Source organism: Neopelma chrysocephalum, unplaced genomic scaffold (assembly GCF_003984885.1).
Source record: "Neopelma chrysocephalum unplaced genomic scaffold, ASM398488v2 Primary Assembly neopelma1_119, whole genome shotgun sequence".
Classification (NCBI taxonomy): Eukaryota; Metazoa; Chordata; class Aves; order Passeriformes; family Pipridae; genus Neopelma; species Neopelma chrysocephalum.
This window is the reverse complement of record NW_020897781.1, coordinates 510,423-531,685: the sequence shown is the minus strand read 5'-3', so window position 1 is coordinate 531,685 and position 21,263 is coordinate 510,423. Positions and strand designations below refer to the sequence as shown.

General features: G+C 50.4%; 1 protein-coding gene across 4 annotated transcripts; it reads left to right on the top strand.

Annotated features, from left to right (window-relative positions):
* Positions 1–1,251: 1,251 nt before the first annotated feature.
* TM9SF4 (transmembrane 9 superfamily member 4) lies at positions 1,252–20,102 on the top strand. Of its 4 annotated transcripts, none has more exons than XR_003536527.1 (20): positions 1,252–1,356; positions 6,126–6,239; positions 7,791–7,890; positions 8,253–8,421; positions 8,502–8,631; positions 9,040–9,163; positions 9,960–10,078; positions 10,191–10,302; positions 10,769–10,839; positions 11,254–11,386; positions 11,867–11,948; positions 12,039–12,114; positions 12,455–12,538; positions 12,735–12,910; positions 13,246–13,309; positions 13,843–13,962; positions 14,502–14,591; positions 14,940–15,885; positions 17,814–19,303; positions 19,927–20,102. XR_003536527.1 is itself a non-coding variant. In XM_027697396.1 (18 exons), exons 1-18 carry the CDS (start codon positions 1,267–1,269, stop codon positions 15,087–15,089), a joined length of 2,004 nt encoding a protein of 667 aa, XP_027553197.1. In that variant the 5' UTR covers positions 1,252–1,266; the 3' UTR covers positions 15,090–16,999. The 4 variants fall into 4 exon arrangements, 1 of the variants encoding a protein (XP_027553197.1); XR_003536526.1 differs by having other exon boundaries at positions 17,814–19,333; XR_003536525.1 differs by lacking the exon at positions 19,927–20,102 and having other exon boundaries at positions 17,814–19,769.
* The last annotated feature ends 1,161 nt before the right edge of the window (positions 20,103–21,263 follow it).

The following is a 21,263-nucleotide window of genomic DNA, read 5'->3' as shown; positions in this document are numbered from 1 at the left end:
CTGAGTGCCCACGGGAAGCATTGGCTGGACAGTGGTTGCCCCACCGGCATCTCCGCAGGAGGAGGGACAGGGATGGGGTTGGCCCTGCTTCTGCTACAAAGTAAAAAACCCAGATTAGGTTTTTTTTAATTCTTCTGAGATCTTATCCTGCCATTCTCCAGGTCGGTGAAATGCCCTGCAGTGCCCGTGCCCCACCTAGTCCCTTTGTGTCCCAGAGATCCCAGGGCATTCCCAGGCGATGCAGCACTTTGACTCATCCTCAGCACAGGATCCTGGAGTTTGGATGTCAAGTGTCACAGACACGTGTCCTGCTCTCTCCCTCCTGGGTTTCATTCCTCAGTATTTTCACAGCACCCCCTGTGCAGAGCACAGGTTTGGTGAGGCTGTGCAGGAGGGTGGGCAGACAGACAGACAGCACTTTTCCAGGCTGTCCCTGGATGGATCCCCCTCTGCTTGCCTTGGGAGAAACCTCTGGAGCCCAAAGCCATGGCCCAAGGAAACCTCTCCCCCGTGGCAAAGCTCACAGGCAGGATTTGATGTCTGCTGGGGCATTTGCAGAGTCAGCAAGGGCCCGGTGCTCCCTGCACACTCACTTACTGTTGTTGTTTATTTTTAGTATTTAATGACAGGTTATTTGGGGAAAAGAAGGAAGCAATATATTATTTTTAAGATAGCCCTGTACCTCTTAACAGCAGGGAGATCAGGGCCTGTGATTATATTTTCGATACCAAGAGGCAAATGCCAACGCTTCAGCTCTTTTCTATCTGCTTTGTGAGCTTTTTTTTGTAATCAATAAAGTATTTATCAACCTCTCCTCGCCTGGCCGTTCCTCCAGCTCCGGAGCCCGCGCGGGGGGACGCGGATGGGGCAAGCTGGGGTCCGCAGAGCCCCTCAGAGCGAGCCCCAGGCCCGGGCGTGTCCGGGGCGCCGCTCAGAGCGAGCCCCGCGCTCCCGGACCGGCGGGGACGGACCGGGCGGTTCGAAACCGCATGGCCCCGGCCCAGCCCGCACCAAACCTGGCGGCCGCGACGTCGCGCCCGCCCCCCACGCCAAGGCTCCTGCCCTCAGCAAAGATGGAGGCGCAGGTCGCCCCCCGTCCCCGACGGGCTCCGCGGGGCCAGAGACCCGCTGGGGACTGAACGACGACCCCCGCTCCGCCCCGTCTGGCAGGGAGGAGCCGGGAGGAGCCGGGGGTGAGGCGGACGCGGCCCCGGCGGCGCGGAGCGCGGCCTCCCGGCGCGGCCCTGCCCGGCCGCCGCGGTCGCCATGGCGATCTGCCCCGCAGCCAACCGCGCGCCGCTTCCGGTGACGTCAGCGCCGACACGTGGATGCAAGATGGCGGCGTCGGCGGCGATGGTGAGTGTGGGGGGGCCCGGCCCGGCCCCGCGTCCCACCCGCGGACCCCCGGCCCGCACCGCCACCGGCCCCGCCGCGGGGCGCGGGGAGGGCGCTCCGGGAGGGTCCGGGAGGGTCACAGGCCCGGCCGCTGTCCACGGGAGGCTCCCCGGTGTCGCCCGGGGCCTTGCAGCCGTGCCGCGTCCCCCGGCGGTGTCACCGGCGCGGGGCAGAGCTCAGGCCGCCGCTCGGTGCCGACGGGCCCGGAGGAGCGGGGCGGGTGCCGGCCCCGCGCTCCCGCGGCAGCAAACTTGGCACCGTGTCGCGGGTCACGGCGTTGTCTGGGCAGGAGGGGCCGGGCCGGGCTGTTGTGGGTTGTCGGGAGTACCGGCGCTTCTTTCCCTTTCCCATTCCCTTCCCTTCGCTGTGCCTCTCTCTGGAAGGAAGGCGTCGCCCTGGACCCGGTGCTGGTGCCAAGCAAAGCGGCTGTTGCGCTGTGTGTGGTTTTCACAGGTGTTCGGTAGTAATTGTCGGGCCGGGGTGCGAGCAACCGCTTCACCTTCCCGTCGTCCCAGCATCCCTGTTATTATTGAATTATTCCCTGAATCCTCGGAGAGCTGCATATGTTCTTAGTGGAACTTTGCTAAGGTAGCTGAGCATCAGTGCCACCTCACGGAGGAGAAAATGAGCTGCTGGGACGTTACTTACCTGCCTTGGAGTCTTGTAGGAGTAAAACAGATTTCCTCATGGCTTTCCCAGAAGAATATTTCCATGACAATGTGGATAAAGGATGTGTGCTGACACAAAGGTTGCTGCTGGCCAGGGCTGGGGTGTGAAGTGACTCATGGAGAGAGTGCCATTAGCACTGTGAGTGTCCTGTTGATGTGCCTGAGGGCAGAATGAAGGTTACGTGTGTGATCCTTTGGTGGATTTTTCTTTTCCTCCCACAAAGCAGTGGGGTCATACCTTTCCTCCCTTTCTGTCACCACGTTCCAAAGTTTCAGTAAGTGGAATGGGATAGCAAAGCTTTGTGAATCCATCTGGACAGGTTGTGTTTTCCCTGGTTTTCTTCGGTGCTGAAAGTTAACAGCCCTTGATTATGGCTGTTTGATGCCCCTCTTGCCCTTCTCTGCCCAAAAGGGATGGGACAATGTCCATCATTTCATTCGCAACATCCATCATTGTCACTTACTACTTTCTCTTCCTCACTTTGAGCAAATACTGTGTTCTGAAGTTGTTGGATTGTGAAACTAAGACCTAAACCATCACTGGTACAGCACCAGCCCAGTTCAGATGCTTGCAGGATGCTTGAAATTGCTGCAGCCTGAGGGTTTCTTCAAGTCATTGGCTTGGGCAGGGACTTTGGAGCTGTTGGAGAGTGCCCCAGGGAAAAGCTGCTGTTTCCCCTTTCTCTTAAATAAATGTTGGAGTTCAGACTCTGGCAGTGCTGGCTGTAGGGAAGCACGTGGTGATAACTGCACGTTGTAGGGTCTCATTGTGCTGGGTCAGGCTGGGGCTTAGTGAATAATTCCTCTATTGGGGCAGCATGGCTTCTGTGCATTCACAGAAAGTGGCAGTGTTGTTTAAGTCTTTCTGAGTGGGATAAATTAAAGAAACTGTGTCCTGGTGTTGTCTGCAAATCCCAAGTCTAGTGGTAATTATCCAAGACTGCCTTCTTGGAGAGAGTTGGTGTGTGAACAGGGCAGGAAATACTGTTAGAATTGCTGCAAGGAGTTTGAGTTAGTTGCTTCTTACAGCCAAGTGCTTTGTTCTGAAGTTAATTACAGGAATATGTTTTCAATATCTTTCTAGAGAGATCCCACAGACTTGAGGAAGCTGCCCTTGGAGGAGGATGTGCTGGGCTGCGTGGGATGGGCAGAGCTGTGGGGGTGTTTGGTGAGCTGTGCTGGCAGCTCTGGCAGGGTCCTGCCTGCACCATGCCAGCTGCTCCCAGAGTGACATGCCATGACTCCCCCAGGATACATTCTGCCCGTGGGAAAGAGAAGTCAGAGTGTGGCTCCTGTCAGGGGCCTGTGTGCAGACAGAATATAGTGACATTTGAAATAGATTTGGGTTTTTCCCCTTTTTTAAGACAGGGGTTTGCTTTCCTTCCGCAGGATTTTTGCTTGTGATGGATCTTTTCAGTCTGAGCAGTGTCTGATTTGGGGGTCAGGAGGGGGTCATTTTGCTTCTGCAGTTATTTTTCTTATTTAGACCATATTCTCCTAAGAAAGGGTCTGTCTGCGTGTCTGCATATGGGAAAATAATCAGGCTTAGTCAATCCAAACTATTTTTGCCTACGTGCAGCTGGGTTTTTCTCAGTCTGGAGTTGTGCCTGTTTGTTGTGCTACTTGTTGCTTCGTTATATGATTTCCTGGCACCTCAGATACAAGACTGTTTCTTGCATGTGTTTTGAAATGTAAATAATTGGTAAAGGCTGCAAAGGTGTCTGCTGGGGGACCTCACCAGGGCTCCTCAACTGAACGAAAGCAGAGCTCCATCCTGGAAGTTCTGACCTTGCATAGGAGAAAACTCAGCTTCCAGATATCCCCCAGGTGAGATGATCATCTGGCCAGGCCCATGAGTAACAGATGTTTTGGGTGGTTGTTGGTCCCAAAACCAATGTTTTGGTCCTTGTTGCCATTGCTAAAGCTGATGCCTTTGTTTGGAGAAGATGAAGCACCTCTGTCAATACAAAAGCAAAGATCCTGACAAGAAAGAACTTCAGCATCAGCTTCCCTGTGCTCTGCCAGCTCAGGAACCTGCACTGGGCATTTCCTTCAAATTTCACTTCCAGAGCTCCCCCACCTGTTGCATAGCAGCATTCCCATGCCTTGCTACCAACTGTTCTTTCCTGGCAGGGCTTTCCAGAGTCGCCCTCTTTGTCTTTTCTGTTGCCTGGTGCTGCCTGAGTCATCATCATCTGTATGCAAAGAGCCTGATTTCTACAAAATTTTTGTCATCAAAAATTTCATATTCTGTGTGCTCACGTGTCTGCTGAGCATCTGCTGAAGTTCTGTCCTGGTCTTGTCACCTCCAAGCCCTCTGGGGCAAGGGTGGCACCTGTATGGTTTTGGTTTACAAGTAACAACATAAAAGATCTCAGACTCGCAGGATGGTTTGGGTTGGAAGGACCTTAAAGCTCACCTAGTTTCAACCCCCTGCCATGGGTAGGGACACCTTCTCCTATCCCAGGTTGCTCCAAGCCCCGTCTAACCTGGCCTTGAACACTTCCAGGGATGGGGCAGCCACAGCTTCCCTGGGCAACCTGTGCCAGTGCTTCACCACCCTTAATGAAGAAATTAATTAAGAATTTCTTCCTAATATCTAATCTAAACCTAATCTCTGTCATTGAAGCCATTCCTCCTTGTCCTGCTCTTGTAAATAGTCTCTCTCAATCTTTCTTTTAGGGTCCCTTCAGGTACTGAAAGGCCACATGTATCTGATGATTCAGTACTAACATCATCTGTAGGTGCTTAGCAATTGCATTTTAAATACATTTTAGATTTTAAACCTGCCAGTATTTATGGCTTTTTCTTTCATCCTGTTCAGTTCCAGTAATTCTGTTGGCCCTTGCTGGTGTCTGGGCCGAATGTACCTTCCTCACCTCAGAATAAGGGAGGTCATGAAGAGGAAGGGGTGTGGGGGCAATAAACACAGATTTATTTTTTTTTAATATATTTTTTTTCCAAAACTTGAGGAAGGATCCCCGGGACAGGGCTGCTGTTTTTCCACACCTGGCTTGTGGATGCCAAGCTCTGGAGTGTTCTCTCTGGTGCTGTGTGCCAGCCTGACTGTGCTGAGGACAGGGACAGCAGGGATTTGGTTTCTTACAGCTGCAGCATTAGCTCAAGAGTTGTCCCAAACCAAGCTCCAGGTTTTGTGTGGTTTTCCAGTGGTGCTGGTACAGGCAGGGAGTTTGGGAGGAGGGGCTAAGGTAGTAGTGCTGTGAGATTACACCAGAGCTGATGTCTTAATCCAGGCAAGCTGCTGCTGGCTAATACTCTTTAAAGCTCGATTTTCATTTCACAGCCTTCCTGCCTGTGCCAGAGCTGGGTCACCTGAGGTGATGGGAGAGGCTGAGGAGGCAGCAAGGTGTGTTAAATAAAGGGTTTGCTGCTGCTGGCGGGGTCTGGGTTCTGTTGGAGCCCCCATGGAGACTGAGCCTTCCAGCCTGACCTGTCCTCCTGCTGCCTGAAAAAGGGTTGAAAAAGCTTTTTGCTGTGTTACTGAGTTGTGTTGTGGCCCGGAGGGGTGAGGAAAGGAGGGAGCGGTGATGTGAAGGAAGGGTGCTTTGGTATCACACCTGAGCCCACAATAACTATTCTACTGCAGGTAGCAGCACATCAGCATCCATCTGTAAGTGGCTCCAGGGTAACTGCTGCTGTGCAGAGCTGACAGGCATTCAGTGCCAGGGCCACAGCCTCCTTCTCTACTAATCCATGGAGTTTTCCAACACAGGGAGCTCAGATGGGTGGGAGCAGAAAAGTCAGGTGACGGCCTGCTCAGTGCCCCGTGATGCAGCTAAAAAGTGCGTTTTTCTTGTGGTTGAGCAAAGCCAGAGTTTTCCTAATTGCAGATGAAGAGGCAGAGACACCTAGAGCAGAAAGTGACCTGGTGAGAGTCACAAAACAAAGCTACTAATTGCTTTTGTGAATTTAGTTTCTGTTTAATCACCTCACAGTGCAGCATTTCTAATGTCTGGGACGAACACTTCCAGTGTTGTCGCCCATCTCTGATGTTGTTCCTGCCTTTTCTGTTATATTTTACTGTTTCTTCTCCTTTTTCAGGAAAGGCTAAGGTATATGCTGGTCTTGCTGTTGTTGCTGCATGGTACAGACTCGTTCTATGTACCTGGGGTGGCTCCTATCAACTTCCACCGCAATGATCCTGTAGAAATAAAGGTAGGAGGAACTTGGTGCTGTTAGTCCATTTGATTTGGGGGTACTTCGTCTTTTGGTTTTTTTTCTTTTTTATATCATAGCAGCTAAGGGGGGCTGGAAAGTCAAATTTGGGGATCCTGTTGCTAAAATTTTGGGGTCGGATATTTTCTCTCTTTCACAGCATTTGAATTAGGTGGTTGGGACCACCCTCACATGGTCACTGTCCTCATCTTACACTCGGTTCCCAACATGATTCTTGTTCTTGCCCCTGATATCTTCTAAATTCCTTCAGCAGTTGCACTTAAGTCCCTGAGAAGTTGCTCCATGTGGGAAAAGAGCCCCTTTTTCACTGTGGCTTTGAAGTGAATTCAATTTCTCTAACATTATACTGACTCTCAAAGTGCTTACAGAGGTGGGCCTTGGGGTGGAAAGTAGAAGGTATGGAATAAAGTAGTGGTTTGAATCAGACCTTCTTAATTTTCTCTTCTACCTGGTTTGCTCGCATTGTGTTTTCAGGACTAGGGAAATCTGTGATAAGCACTTCCCAAGTGGAGGTGCTTGTCCTTGAGCCTCGCAGATCTTAGAGCCCAGCCTTGCTGGGAGCTGTTTTCATGCAGCATTGCTGGTGCTGAACGACAGAGCTGCTACACCCATCCAGGAGGAAGCCAGGCTTTGCTTCCAGACATCAGCGATTTATAGCCCATTTCATTTATTTTTTCTAAAGCTGTGGCCTCTGTCTCAGCAAATCCAGCACCCTGGGGGCTGCTGAGGTTGGCTGCTCCCACGTGAAGCACAGCACACTTTTCTCTTTGGCCACAGGCTGCCAGACATAGGCTATTTTTAAGCAAATGAGACTTGCCTGTGGCTACAGTAAGCTTCCCAGAAGAAGGGGGTATTGGAATGGCTGTTCTCAAAGGGATTTCAGGAGCCAAATGCTCCCTCCTTGCTAAAGCAAGTCGGTGTGTTTGCCAGTGCTCTTCCAATAAAGGAGCTTGGCTGTGTTACAGAACACTTCTGTTTTTCGGAGCAACTGTGGCCTTGGCTATTGTGGTGTGTCTGCACTTCCCTTGTGCCCTGTGATTTGTGGGAACTCTCCAGGAATGTTTGGGGTTTGTCACCAACCCTTTTTCTCTCCAGTCTGATGGCTCTATGGCTTTCCTTACAGGAGTAAAATTGCTGAACTCTTCATAGCCCTGGAGGCCAGACAGGTCCAGTGGGACATGAAATTTTTTTTTTGAGGAAATTTTGTATGAATTGCAATTCTTGAATCTTTTTTGAGCTCTTAGGACTCCACTGGGACATGAACTTGCAAAACCACCAGTGTTTCTCTGTGAATGAATTTCTACTAAATTGTAATGTAGGGAATGTACAGCTGGGAATGGTGCAAAAGGGAAGCAAGCCAGAGGTCTCTCAGGAACATCTGTCTCTATTATTTTTAATATTAGTAGTAGTATCTTCCAAAAGTGAGCTTTATGGTCTTGAAGTTCAAGTGTCAGCTTCTGGCTGATGCTGAGAGGTCAGGAAATTATCTTGAGTCCTTTCCTGGGGATGATCCTTCTGTTCTTCCTGCAGGCTGTGAAGCTCACCAGCTCCCGGACCCAGCTGCCCTACGAGTACTACTCGCTGCCCTTCTGCCAGCCCAGCAAGATAACCTACAAGGCTGAGAACCTCGGTGTGTAACCTGTCAGACAGCACAGTCCCACAGCATGGGGGGATGTTTACAGGGCTAAAAGCAGTTGGAAATGTCACCTCTGCTGAGCTGTGAGGAGAACCTGATTCCTCTGATTCGCAATGTGCTGGCTGTTTGCAAACGGGGGTGTCCGTGTGTCGGACAGAGGAAATGCCTTTACTGAAGGAGGGCATATAACCTGCCTCATAAGCAGTGCTTGATACTTCCAACAAAATAGCTAAACTGTCCTTCAGTCTGATCCATGGCAGCAAAGGAGACTTGCTGTGGTCCCTCCAGCTGCACAGTGCCCGGTTGGCAGGAAGCCTGGCAGTCTCCAACCCTGCCCCTATTTTCCTGTTTTCCAGGTGAGGTTCTTCGTGGGGACCGAATTGTAAATACGCCTTTCCAGGTTTCCATGAACGTGGAGAAGAAATGTGAAGTTCTGTGTAACTTTCCCAACAAGCCAGTCATTCTGACAGTGGAGCAGAGCAAGCTGATCGCCGAGCGCATCAGGGAGGATTACTACGTCCACCTGTGAGTCACCTCTGGCGTGGGTTTGTGTCAGAGGGGATTTGGTGCTGTGGACAAATTTGATCTGAAATCTGTGTTTTCAGCATTGCTGATAACCTCCCTGTGGCAACACGGCTGGAGTTTTATTCCAATCGTGAGGAAGAGGAGAAGAAGAAGGAGAAGGATGTGCAGTTCGAGCACGGATATAGGCTTGGGTTTATGGACGGTAACAAGGTAGAGCATTGAGGTGCTGTCTGAGGGTGCCTGGAGGAGATCTGGGTGTCTGTCAGAGGGTGTTAGAGGTCTGCCAGAGAGTATCGGAATTGGGAATGCAACCAAAAGGTTTTATAAAGAGTGGAAATATGAGAGAGGGGTCTCTCGTGGGAAGCAGGGGATGGGTGCTGGACTGTTGGTACGATAGCCAGGAGTCCTTCCTTGGACTGACTGTGTAACTTTGGACATGCTCATGCAGTGGCTTCCCCTCAGCAGAGCAAAGGCTCTGTGCCTCCAAGACTGGCTGATCTCTGATGTTGGAGTGTCTTTAGTTTTCCTCACTGGAGCTGTTTTCTGCAGCTGTTGCTTCTCAGCTTTGCCTGTTCCTGCCCTGGGGTGCTGACGCTTTATTTCATGTCACTCTTTCAGTTCTACCTGCACAACCACCTCTCCTTCATCCTTTACTACCACAGAGAGGATGTGGAAGAGAGCCAGGAGCACACCTACAGGGTGGTGCGCTTTGAGGTGATTCCCCAAAGCATTAAACTGGAAGGTAAGAGACTCTTGGGGAGGAGCAAGGGGGAAGAGTCTCCTGTAGGAACAAGAGTTGGATGCCATTGATGTTGCAGGATGCCAGTTGTTGCTTCACAGGGCACAGAAATGAAAGAGTCCGAATTTTAAGAATAAACCCCTTTGTTGTTAAGAGATATCCTTGCAATGCAATCCATGGAAAAATCATTTCCTGTAAAAAGACCTGAGTTTGAGATTTTGGGGTTGCATTTTTTTGCACTGTATCATCTAGCATGAAGCATGCAGGGCATGTAGCTCTTGTTGTGGTGCTGATCTCCCTGACTGGGACACTGTGTGCTTGTCCAGGGACACACAGGATGTTTGGAACAGTTCCAGGGGGATTGAATTTTAAAAATAATGGTTAGGGGAAAACACTTCTGCATCAGTGAAGGGTCTCAAAGGGCAGTTGCTTATGGTGTGTATCACCCCGTGCAGCTCTCCTCTGGCAGAGCAGGCTCTGCTGCAGAGGTCTTTTTTCTCAGCATGTCATGTGGAATAGAGGATTTGTTCATGGTCTAGATCCTTGGCTTCAGAACCTCTGGCTTTTATCCTTCCAGTTAAGGAGAGCCCTGTGCATAGCTTTCCTGAAAGTTTGTTAATCGTGCTCCACTGCTGGTCAGGAGAATAGTTTTGCAAACTGCAGAGCAGGTGAGCAAGGAGCGAGTGGTTCCCCACAGTACCTGGAATAACGGCAGCCCAGTGCCCTAAGGGTGATGCTCTGTGGGAGAGGTGGTGCCTGAGGGAAGGGCTGACTGTGTGTGCCATGTTTTCCCTTACAGACTTGAAGGCTGATGAGAAGAGCATGTGTACCCTGCCCGAAGCCACGGGCTCTGCCCCTCAGGAAATAGATCCCACTAAAGAGAACCAGTTGCTCTTCACCTACTCTGTGCACTGGGAGGTAAGGCAGTACTGGGGAGCTGGCTGGCAGTGATGCTCCAGGTGTGTGTCACAGGTGTTGTGGAAGACATTGGGAATGTGCTGATGTGAGAAGAACTCCCCCGCTCTTTCAGGAGAGTGACATCAAGTGGGCTTCCCGCTGGGACACGTACCTGACCATGAGTGACGTGCAGATCCACTGGTTTTCTATCATCAACTCAGTTGTGGTTGTGTTTTTCCTTTCAGGTGAGAGGATGTGTGGGGTGGGGAGGGGTTTACGGGTGTCTGCAGGGAATTTGCTTTGAGCCTCAGCTGCAGGTGGCTGGAGGAGGATGAGGCCATGTCTGAACCTGGTCAGACGGGGCAGGAAACCAACATAGCACTTAAAACCTCCTGGTTCAGACAGTGCCCTGTGGGGTCAGGCAGTTACCCGCCTGGCTGGGGTCATTGAGGGAGTGTGTGGTGAATGCACATCTTCCATGTCCATATTTAAATAAAAAAAAAAACCACAGGAAAGCCACAATGCCCTGTTTCTGCTGGAATATTGCCTCCTCTACTTCCCTGGGGTTTTGTTTCTGTCTTTGCTGATGACTCAAGGCCTCCTCTCCCAGACAGAACAGTGTGTTAGTGGGAGCCATGTAGTTGCACAGTGCGAGAGCAGCACAGCCATGTAGGAGCCTCTGAGCTGAACACAGTTTGTGCTTGTTTTCAGGGATTCTCAGCATGATCATCATCCGGACTCTGCGGAAGGACATTGCCAACTACAACAAGGAAGATGACATTGTATGTGTTTGTTCTTGGGGCTGGGATCAGAGAGGGAGGGAAGCACAGACCAGGAGGGATCTCTTGTGCAATCTCTTCCCTTGCCCCTATTTTGCTTCGAGCCCTGGCCGTGGGAGGGGCTGTTCTGTCGTGCTGTCACACATCTCTGGCTGTCAGTGTACAATGGCACTTTACCAGTTCAGATGTCTTCAGACCTGAGTAATGACTGCAGACAGCTCTGGAAATGTGTGCTCTGGCACTGGCAGTTCAGGTCTTAGCTGTGTTTGCCCAAGAGGAAAGAAGTTTCTTGGCTAGAGTGGTAAAATTCTGGAGAAGAGCTGCATCCAGGGAAGTTACCCTCTTAGACTGGCTGTGGTAGGACTTCAGTTTTCACTGGCATATCTAACTAACCTTCTTTTTCTGTTGTTGCTACAGGAAGATACTATGGAGGAATCGGGTTGGAAACTTGTGCATGGGGATGTCTTCAGGCCTCCACAGTATCCTATGATCCTCAGCTCTCTCCTGGGTTCTGGAATTCAGCTCTTTTGTATGATCCTGATTGTCATCTGTAAGTGGCACATACTGCATGGGGTGGCTGTAATAAGGATGATGCTTGAGGGTGTTTGTCTTCACCCTGTGCTCACTTTGGCTGGAGTGAGGCCCATAAAGCTGCTTCCATTGGCCCGGGCTCAGCATTGCTGAGCTGCCCGATGGCATTTCCCAGCTGAAGGCAGCTTTGTGTGATTATATTTTGTGTTGCCAAGCTGTGAGCCCTGGGTGACAGTGTGCTGAGAGACTGTTGCACAGGTGTGCCTTGCCAGCTGAGCTGCACCTGCTCCCATCCCCGGGGAAGCTGAGGCTGGAGCATGGTCTGTAGCTAAGATCAAAGCTTCCTCTCTCTCGCCGGTGCTGGAGGCTGTGGATGTGTTATGCTGTGAAGGAAATGAGGCCTGTGCAGAGATTCCAGGCAGCTGTGGCCTGTGGATGGGACAGGCCCCTGTCCCATGTACCTCAGAGCTGCTGTTCCTTGTCCTGTTTCCCTCCGCAGTTGTTGCTATGCTGGGGATGCTGTCGCCTTCGAGCCGGGGCGCGCTGATGACAACTGCCTGCTTCCTCTTCATGTTCATGGGGTAGGTGCCTCCACGGCTTCCCCCCAGTGCTGTCCTGCACCTCCCCAGCAGAACAGCTCATTCTCTTTGTCTTGGCTTGTTTCTGCCCAGGGTTTTTGGTGGATTCTTTGCTGGCCGCTTGTACCGGACTCTGAAAGGCCATCGGTGGAAGAAGGGAGCCTTTTGTGTGAGTCTTGGATGTTCTGTGCTGTTTATCCAGGTTTGCTGATAGCAAGATCTGTGCATAAGCTCCACATGTTTGTGGCAGCTGGACGCAGCCTGGCTGTGCTTCAGATTTGCTCTGGGTTGAGTCCTTGTAGCTCTACAGAAAAGGGCAAACACCAGAGCACGTACTAGAGCAGAGAGGATTGTCCAAGATCCTCCCCACAGCCCAGCCCTGTGTCCTCGTGCTGTAGCAAAAGGGACATTACTCCACATGTGCCTTATCCCAGCCCTGGACTCATTACAGAGGAACATCTGGCTGATGGAGTCATGTGTCTCCTCTTGTGCTGTGGTTGCTCTTGCAGACAGCGACCCTGTACCCGGGCGTCGTCTTCGGCATCTGCTTCGTCCTGAACTGTTTCATCTGGGGGAAACACTCCTCTGGTGCGGTAGGTACCACCCTCAGCCTGGGGCCTGCAGGGTGGGAGGGGGTGACAGGGCTGGCAGGGCCTTACTTGTCTTCCCAGACCTTGCTAAATGTGGGTATCCTTGTAGTGGGTGACTGGAGGGTTTGCATGGCTGATGACATCAGTCTCCAGGGCAGGTGAGCTGTCAGCCTCACTTCTGTGACTCTTGTAATTCCAGGTGCCTTTCCCTACCATGGTGGCCTTGCTCTGCATGTGGTTTGGGATCTCCTTGCCCTTGGTCTACTTGGGTTACTACTTTGGATTTCGCAAGCAGCCATATGACAATCCTGTACGGACAAATCAGATTCCCAGGCAGATCCCGGAGCAGAGGTGGTACATGAATAAATTTGTGGGGTGAGTGATAAATGTCTGGGAAATACGGTGAGTTAAGCCCCCTCCCCTTTGTCCCCTTGGGTTGCTGAACATCACTTTCTACTGGTCTCTGGACATGGACAGATGGCAGATGGGGTTCCTTGAGACAATATTGGTAATTTGGATGTGGTGTGAGGGGTGCTTGTAGCAGTGGTATGTGCTCAGCAGTGGGAGCAGCTGTGCCATTGCCTGTGAAATTTGTTTTAGTAATCTGGAGCTGTAGAGCCTTTGGAGCGTGTGCTATGTGGTTACAAGGAATTTTTAATGTCTGAACAGTTTTATTGTGCTGCTTATGGTTTTTGTTTCTGGCTCTGCAGGATCCTCATGGCTGGTATTCTGCCTTTTGGAGCCATGTTCATCGAACTGTTCTTCATTTTCAGTGTAAGCATTTAACCCACTTTGCTCCTGAATAGGATTCCTCTCATGCCAAAGCTTTTGAAAGGGAAGGGGCTTCCACTGAAGCAGTGTCCTATTCCTGTACTCACTGAAGGGGGGGAACTGTTCCCTCCAGGCCATTCGGTAGTTTCCAGAGAGAGCTGTGGGACACGCCTGGTGATTTGAAGGATTGTGCTAAAGATGAAATTTACTGTAACATTTCATCAAGGAGAGGTCCTGGTCTTGATACAGTTGCTATTTCAGCTGCTGCCCAGTTTTCACCTTGTATGGACAGGGAGGAATTTGCTGTTCCATTGCTTGGGAGGTGTAGGGGAATGAACAAGCTACCTCAGAGCTGTCCTTGTGCACCTTTTTGCACCCTGAATCCTCTGAAGTGAGACACATTAGATCTGTGTTTTCATCTACATGAAGCTGAGGGGCTTCTCATTTTCCCTTGGTTGGCTGCCAGAAGTTAGTCCCACGTTCAGTGATTGATCACAGTTGCACAGAAACAAATTCCTGCTGTGTCTTTGTTTCAGGCAATCTGGGAGAACCAGTTCTATTACCTTTTCGGCTTTCTCTTCCTGGTGTTTATAATTCTGGTGGTATCCTGCTCCCAGATCAGCATTGTCATGGTGTACTTCCAGCTCTGTGCTGAGGTGAGATTTCCATGTCTGTAGTTTGGGTAGCTCAGGGTACCTGCTCCTGGAAAAGCACAGGTCGTGTTGTTGCTGCTGCTCAGCAGAAATTAGTGTGGCCCAGCTTCACGGGTGGGATTGCTCCCAACACCTCTTGGCTTCAAGGGGAATTGAAGCTCCTTGATTATCTGTTAGGCTGGGAACTGTGGTTTCATACCAGGAATTCTGCTGGGTGCAGGATGTTTTCAGCTGATGACTCTTCTCAAAGAAACTGGTTCACTCCATGCACATAAAAAAAAATGCAGGGCCAGAGGTGAGCCATGTCCAGGTGCTGTGAGCCCAACCTGGCTTTGCTTCACTGTCAGCTTCATGTCCTCTTGGTTTGGAGACACTTTTGTGACAAAACAGTTCCCCGCCCCAAATTGTGGGTTTCCTTTGAAGGAAAATGTGTGATATTCTCCCTGTCCTGGAATGGTCACAGCTCCCCTGAGACAGGAGAAGGATTATTATTCCACAGAAGAAGAAAGCCTGTGGGGTAATAAGGCTCTTTATCCTATCAGGATTACCGCTGGTGGTGGAGGACCTTCCTGGTGTCAGGGGGATCTGCCTTCTACGTGCTGATCTACGCTGTATTCTACTTTGTGAACAAGGTATTGTTATCCCTCCTGTATGAAAGGGCCGCCTTTCTGTGGAAGACTGTGGGATTTGGGAAAGGAAATGGTGGGACTGCAGAGTCCTAGTCTGTCCCGTGCCAGCCCAAGGCAGCTGAGCAGCCAGTGGTGCTGACAGCCCTGCCAGAGGGGAGAGGAAGGTGTAGGTGCCCTGGGACCCTGCCCAGTGTTCCCAATCCCACCTCGAAGGGAATCTGTTCAGCTGGATGAAAACAAATCCTCCCTTTGGCACAAAGGTCCCCTTGCAGAGGGCATCGCACTGGGCTGGGGACTCATGTCGCCTCTGTGCATTATTTTGCTCATTTTTTCCCTCCTCTTCTGTTTTAGCTGGATATTGTTGAGTTCATTCCCTCCTTGCTGTACTTTGGCTACACCGCCCTCATGGTCCTGTCCTTCTGGCTCCTCACGGGCACCATCGGCTTCTACGCAGCCTACATGTTCGTCCGGAAAATCTACGCCGCCGTGAAGATCGACTGAAGCTGCAGAGCCCCAGCAGGAATCAGACGCCTCCGAACGCGTGTCCTCCCGGGAGTGACGTGGACATCTTCTCCCAGCTCTTTTAAGGAAACGAAATCCAGTGGGAGAGTGACAAGAGAAACAGTTAACTCCTCGATTTGGAATGTAACTTTGGCACAGTGTACATGGATTCTGGGCTACTTCTGGGGGAAAAGGGGTCTGTAGATACCTTACATTTTAACTTTATTATCCTGTTCCATATTTGAGGGAGTTTTTTTAGCAGAGAAATATCCCTCTGTATAAGTAAAACCCCCTTTTTGCTAATTCATCCTTTTTTTTTTATGTTGATGACGAATGGATTTGAAACAGCAGTAGAAACACTTGTGAAAACGTTTTCTTCCAGCCCCTGGGTGCTCTAGGATTCAGGGAGACTCTTCAGATGAGCATCAAACTGCGTTTTTCTCCTGCCTTCATGTCTGCACAGAAGAGGGAGCTTGACTATGGCAAAATAACCGGAGCCTAAAGGCTCACCCAGCGGGAGCCCGGTGTGCTCCGACCACCGAAGTCCTGGCTTCGGCTTGTTTACAATTTGCTGGAGGTGCCATTCGGAGCCTGGGAAGTGCAATTTCACCCTGAGAGAGCTTGACAACTGCAACCCTCGGCATCGCTGCTCCCTCCCTCCAGCCTCGGACAGCACGGGCCGCTGCGGACACCTCTGCTGGAAGGGCTGAGGGGAGGGTGGGATTGCCTCTCCTTCGGAAGGCAGGATATAACGTCCGTGGTTGTGCTGGAATACGGGACTGGAAGGATGTGTGAGGTACCTACAAGGGTTTTTTCTGTCAATAGCTCTGCTCCATATGCATGAGGAAACGGGGCAGGCTCCATCCTGGGAACGCTGCCGGAATCACGCAGAGCCTGCGGAGACGCTTCTGCGGCGTTAGTGCCAAGCAATCTGAGGCAGTGCTGGGCCTGAGCTGCCCGAGGGGCGTGTAGGCCCTGCTGAAGGGGCTGAGCACAGAGCAGGTGGCCCTGTGGAGCTCTCCCATGGCCTGGGAGTGGGGCTGTCTCTCTGCCAGCCCTCCCTCCGGGGCCGGCCCCTCTCGCTGCTCTCTGCTCCTCCTCTGAAATTCTCTACCTCCAGGGAACAGGAAAAGTGTATGCCCCTAAGCTGTACTTTGTTCTTCTCCACAAAAACCAGTCCAAGCCCTCCAGGACAGCTGACGTGAGCTCTTTTCACGTGGCTTGATGCCTGAATTGGCCCACGGGAAGCTCTTTTTAAAAGAGGTTAAAGTTGTTTTTTATTTTGGTCACTTCAATGATGTTTATCAGTAAAAAAGGTTCCACATTGCAGTGCAGACTCCCTACATCCCCAGACTAGCTGGATTCAGTCAGGGCTACAGGGGAGAGGTTTTTTAGTGAGATCTAAGAAAGTTTTGCTTCTTGTAGTAAGGTCTCCCAATGACCAGCTGCCACAGGTCACACTGTTCCTACCCAGAACTGTCCAAAGCCCTCCCTACTCCCAGCACTGATGTGCACCCTTGAGGGCTTTGGGGCTCTTTTTAACCCTAACTGCCATAAGTTTCCACCAGGTCCACACAAGGGCCCATGTCCCTTCCTGTCAGCCTTGCTCATCATGCCAAAGTCCAATCAGCCAGGAATCATGGATGGAAAAAGGGCGCAGGGGATGCGTGAGCCAGCTGTGCTGTGGAGTCCTGTGTCAGTTCTGACTTGAGGTCCTTTTCTGAGATTTTGATTGGTTTGTTGTTTTTTTTTCTCTTTTTTTTTCTTTTCCCCCTGCCCCAGTGGAGAGGCTCAGCCAGCATTGATTTCTCTCCCTTTCCTGAACTGTTTTCTCTGTATTCTTTGTAATTTTTAATTAATGTATGTATTCTTTGTGTCCTATTGTAAATAAATCTGCCATTGTCCTGTCATCCTGCTCTCCTGGGTTCTCCTAAGCCACCTCTGGAGAATTTCCTTTTGTAACACTTGGCCTGTTCGACACCCATGTGGTCTGTGACGTGTGGCTTCAGACAAAAGCAGAGCTTGGAATACTTCAGTTTTCTTTGCAATATTTTTCTCCTGGTAAACTTGACTGAGCAGTAAGTTTCTCCCAGTGTGGCATGTCCTGAATGCTGCCATATATTGTAATTGTGCCACCGGTTGAGGCGTTTGGATGTGCTGCAGGGTAAGATCCCTTGAGCAACTTGTCTCTTGTGTGAGATACCTTATTTGATGTGTGTAGCAATGATGGGAAGAGCAGCAGGACTGTCGGATGGCAGTGCTGGACAGATACATGGTGCTTTTGAGGAGCAGAAGTGAGAGGACAGCTGAGAATGGAGCTGCCATTTCCTTCCAAATGGGAGTTTGGACTTGTGCTGGTGCTGTGGAAGCAGAGCCTTCAACATTGTCATCCATGGCTTCCCAGAGCTTGTGTGTTTTGCTGGGGGAATGCATGGCAGGAGAGCAGCCAGCATCCATTGGAATGCTGCCTGAGGGAGGGAGAGTGAAATCCCCTTTCCTGAGATGTTCTGCCCAGCAGAGCAATGAATGTGCTTCCCCCAGGTTACGGAGGTGCCAGTGTCAGGGGCTGCTGAATGTCTGTGACCAAGACCAGAGCAGGCAAATGCTTGAATCAAAATTAGGAAATCATCAGAATAGTCCCTTTTCCTTTTAAAAAAGGCAAAGGAAGCTTCAGCTCCACCAACAGGACGATCTGTGCTGAACTTCTTTCTTATTTTTTGGCAGATTGAGTGTATTCATGTCCTGTCACAGCCCTCAGCTCCGGGGGAAAGCTGCTGAGGAAAGGGCACGTTTCACCGGCAGCTGCTTTAGGAATGAAAACCAGATCATACCTAGAGAAAAGCACCTGAACACTGATTCGTGGCTGTCAGCTTTTAATCTGTGTTCTGAAGGAGAATCCCGAGAGGGGAGGGTGTGCTTCACCCTTTTTCATCTCCAAATGCTTGGTGGTGCCTGCAGCTGCTCATAGCTTAAGGTTTGGTCCTGGTTCTGCTGCCCTTGGGGAATGGAGCATGTTGGGGTTATTTGGGAGGGGGTGTGGGCTGGACTCGTCTGAAATGCTGCCACATGGGCTGGAAATTCTAGTGAAACCAAGTGACCAGAGCTTTCTGTCTAACAAACATTATTCTTCTGACAGGGGATTATGGTGTTGGCTGTGGCTGCATCCCCAGGGGGGTGCTGGGTCTTTTTTTGCAGGGGTGTAATTCTTTGCTTGAAAGACAAACCCGTGTGGCTTCATGCAGGGAACTGTGTCTTTGACCTGCTTTAGGATTCTGTCTTTACTTCAACCAACCAAACCCCAATTCCTCCCCAAGAAGATGCCCGGGACAGATCATCCAAATGCTTTTAATAAACAACTTCATTATAAAAAAATGCTTTCAATTTGAGCTTCATTTGCAAGAGCTAATTTTAGTGATGAACCGTACATTTCCTAATGGCACTTAATTACAATTTAAAAACCTTGTTTACAGCCCCCAAAATACTCCATTAAAAGAGGTTATTCACTGTGTGTAAAAGTGCTAGAAAGTTTGTTTTTAGAAAACCAATTGAGCTTTAACAATGGGAAGTTTCTGGCTTTGGCAGCTGTAGCTGCAGGGAGGGAGGTCAGGCACAGGGCCTGTCCAGATCCAGCACAAGAAGGGACAGCGTGAACAGCAGCCTCGGGGAGGGAGACCACAGCTCTTCCACCCACTCCCAGGGCTAATCCCCAAACCCTTCACCTTCCAAGGGCATGTCCACTGGCTCGTGGGGGAGATGGCAGAGCTTGTGCCTGGGAGAGGGTTCTTAAAATGACTTGTGGTTGCAAAGGTCCCTCAGTAGCTTTTCCTCCAGCAGCAGTTTTGGAGCTCAGCTGCTCCAGGGGTGAGTCTTTGTGGTTCCACAGGTTCCTTTTTGTGCCTCTTGGAGCACCTCGGCAGACAGTTCTTGTGTTCCTCATCAGTATCCTCATTTAAGAAAAACACTGGTACACATGTTATAAAACCACCTTTCTAAAAATTGTTCCTAGGTATGAGTGGGAAAATCCCACGAAGCATCAAGGCTGAGGCACTCAGCAGGGTGAGGAGATCTCAAACTCCAGAGAGGCTTCTAGCAGAAGTTATGGGATGTGCTGGAGTTTGCAGGCTCCTGCACCCTTCTGCTGAGGACCATAAGCAAAGCTTGTGTTACCTTCAAGTGCAAGACACTGACTACAGAAGGAAAAGGGCTGCAGGCAGGTCTGTGGTCTGTTCACCTGGATGACAGAGGTGTGTCTGTCCCTGTCCCACAGGCTTTGGAGCCGTCCCCTGCCCACTCAGTACATTCTGTGGTAGAGCTGGTTATCCACTTGCATTGTAGTTTAAAACAAAGACACAGTTTGTGATCAGAGGGTGAGACTGAAGGTGAAGAGAGGTGTGAAAGTGAGGGACAGCTGGTTTTTAATGAGACACTTTAATGTTGAGGATTCTTCCCCTAACTGAAAATTAAGAACTGACCTATTTAATAGTATAAAAAAACCCAGATTACAAATTCCCTATTTTTTATCATTCGCCAATGCCTTTAACTTTCCTTGTCACTGTGATCTCCTGATACAGAGAAGCTCCCTCTGTGTCATGTATGTACTTTGTGCATGCTCATATTTAGGCACTGGTGGAAAAGACAGCACACACCAAGCTTCAGCCATGAGCACGCAGTGAAGAAGGTGTTTGAGGCTCCTCCTGGAGCCTCCCTGTGCACATGGAAATAGAATGTACTTTGGACAGAAAAGCCGAGCTCATCTCGTGGATTTGTGAGAAGCAGAATGTGATCTGTTTTCTGGTCTCATTTCTGATCACCAGTTCCATTTTTTTTCCTGTCCCAGTCTGAAGCGTTTAGTGGCGAGTGGTCTGTGGGAACATGTGGAGCTGGCAGATTACAGAGTGCACTCTGGGAGAAGACTCCTTACCTGGAGCCACAGGAATGGCTGAAACATGTGGAAGGATTCCTAAAGGATTCCAGTTATTCAGCAGAACGAAGCAAGTCTGCCCCTGGGTGCAGGGAATAGCCAGAGGTGAGTCTGATGTGTGCATGGATTGTGCAGCAGGGACAGCAGAACCTGAGAGGGGTCTGCTCACACCAGGGATGGTGGGGAGCAGGAATAGTGGTCCTGTAAGGAAGCTGGGTCAGTGGTAACAGTGCCCCCCTGGGCAGCTTCCAGCTACTTCCCAGGGGAGGCTTGGTATGGCTGTGGCCTGTTACAGGGAAACAGGCACAGAAAGGGTGAGAGGTGCCAGGGCAGGGGATCAGGGTGAAAACAGAGCCCAGGTGTCGCCAGTCCTAGTCCAGCAGATCAGGCTAAACCAAACTGCCTTCTCCTACCACGCCGGGGTCGGGCAGGGTGGGATTCAGAGCTTCACAAGGCAATTTTCATCTCTGAGAACTGGGAAAAATACGAGAAATAAGTTATGGAAAAGAAGCAAATTTTGGATAAGGTTGGAAACCTGAAGTGGTTCTATTCGAGCCATTCATCCACCTCACTCTGGTGGCAGAATATCTCCAGGGCTTGGGCAGGCAATTAACTAAAAATAGGCACCTGAGGGAGAATTCAGTCAGCCTTACTAACTGGGATTAGAGAGGATAAGCAAGAAGGTCGGGTGATGGGAAAAGCATCTTTGAAGATTTCTTTGTGGAAATTTTAATTGCAGGCAGCAGAAAATGCCTCCTCGGGGTTGTTCTGTCCCGACAGCAAAGGTGGTGCAATGGCAGAGAAAAGAAATGGGGATTTTTTCAGTGAACTGCAGGAAATCTTCCCAGCAGCTGCTATTCACCTGTCAGCAAGGAAGGAATTAAAGAACAAAGAGCTGAGCTCACAACAAAAGTACTGAAATCATCAATCTACTGGAGGGAGAAAAGGGATTCCAGTTGAAGTGACACCATTTTTCAACACTGAGGCTAAAGAGCAGTGCTGTTGTGAGACACAGAACGGGCTCTGTCACAACACGGTGTGTGGGTATTCTGTCAAGTGAAATTCAGTGGAAGAAAATGCAAGATAACATGCTGTTCCTTCTTACAAATGGATTTTGAGTGAGCTGTAATCCCGTGGGGGAAAAGATCTTCAGCCTTTCACAGGGCTCTGGCAATCTGAGCCTGGAAGGACAGGTGAGGTGAGTTAACCCTCTGCTGCCAGGGAATGGCTTGGCTATTGGCTAGCGAGCGAGC

Bases quoted from the DNA above. Each gene is read 5' to 3' on its own strand.
- TM9SF4 (XM_027697396.1), top strand. From the start codon at position 1,267: ATGGCGATCTGCCCCGCAGCCAACCGCGCGCCGCTTCCGGTGACGTCA. The intron at 12,911-13,245 runs GTGAGTGATAAA...CTGGCTCTGCAG, and splicing joins TACATGAATAAATTTGTGGG to GATCCTCATGGCTGGTATTC. The intron at 13,963-14,501 runs GTGAGATTTCCA...TTATCCTATCAG, and splicing joins ACTTCCAGCTCTGTGCTGAG to GATTACCGCTGGTGGTGGAG.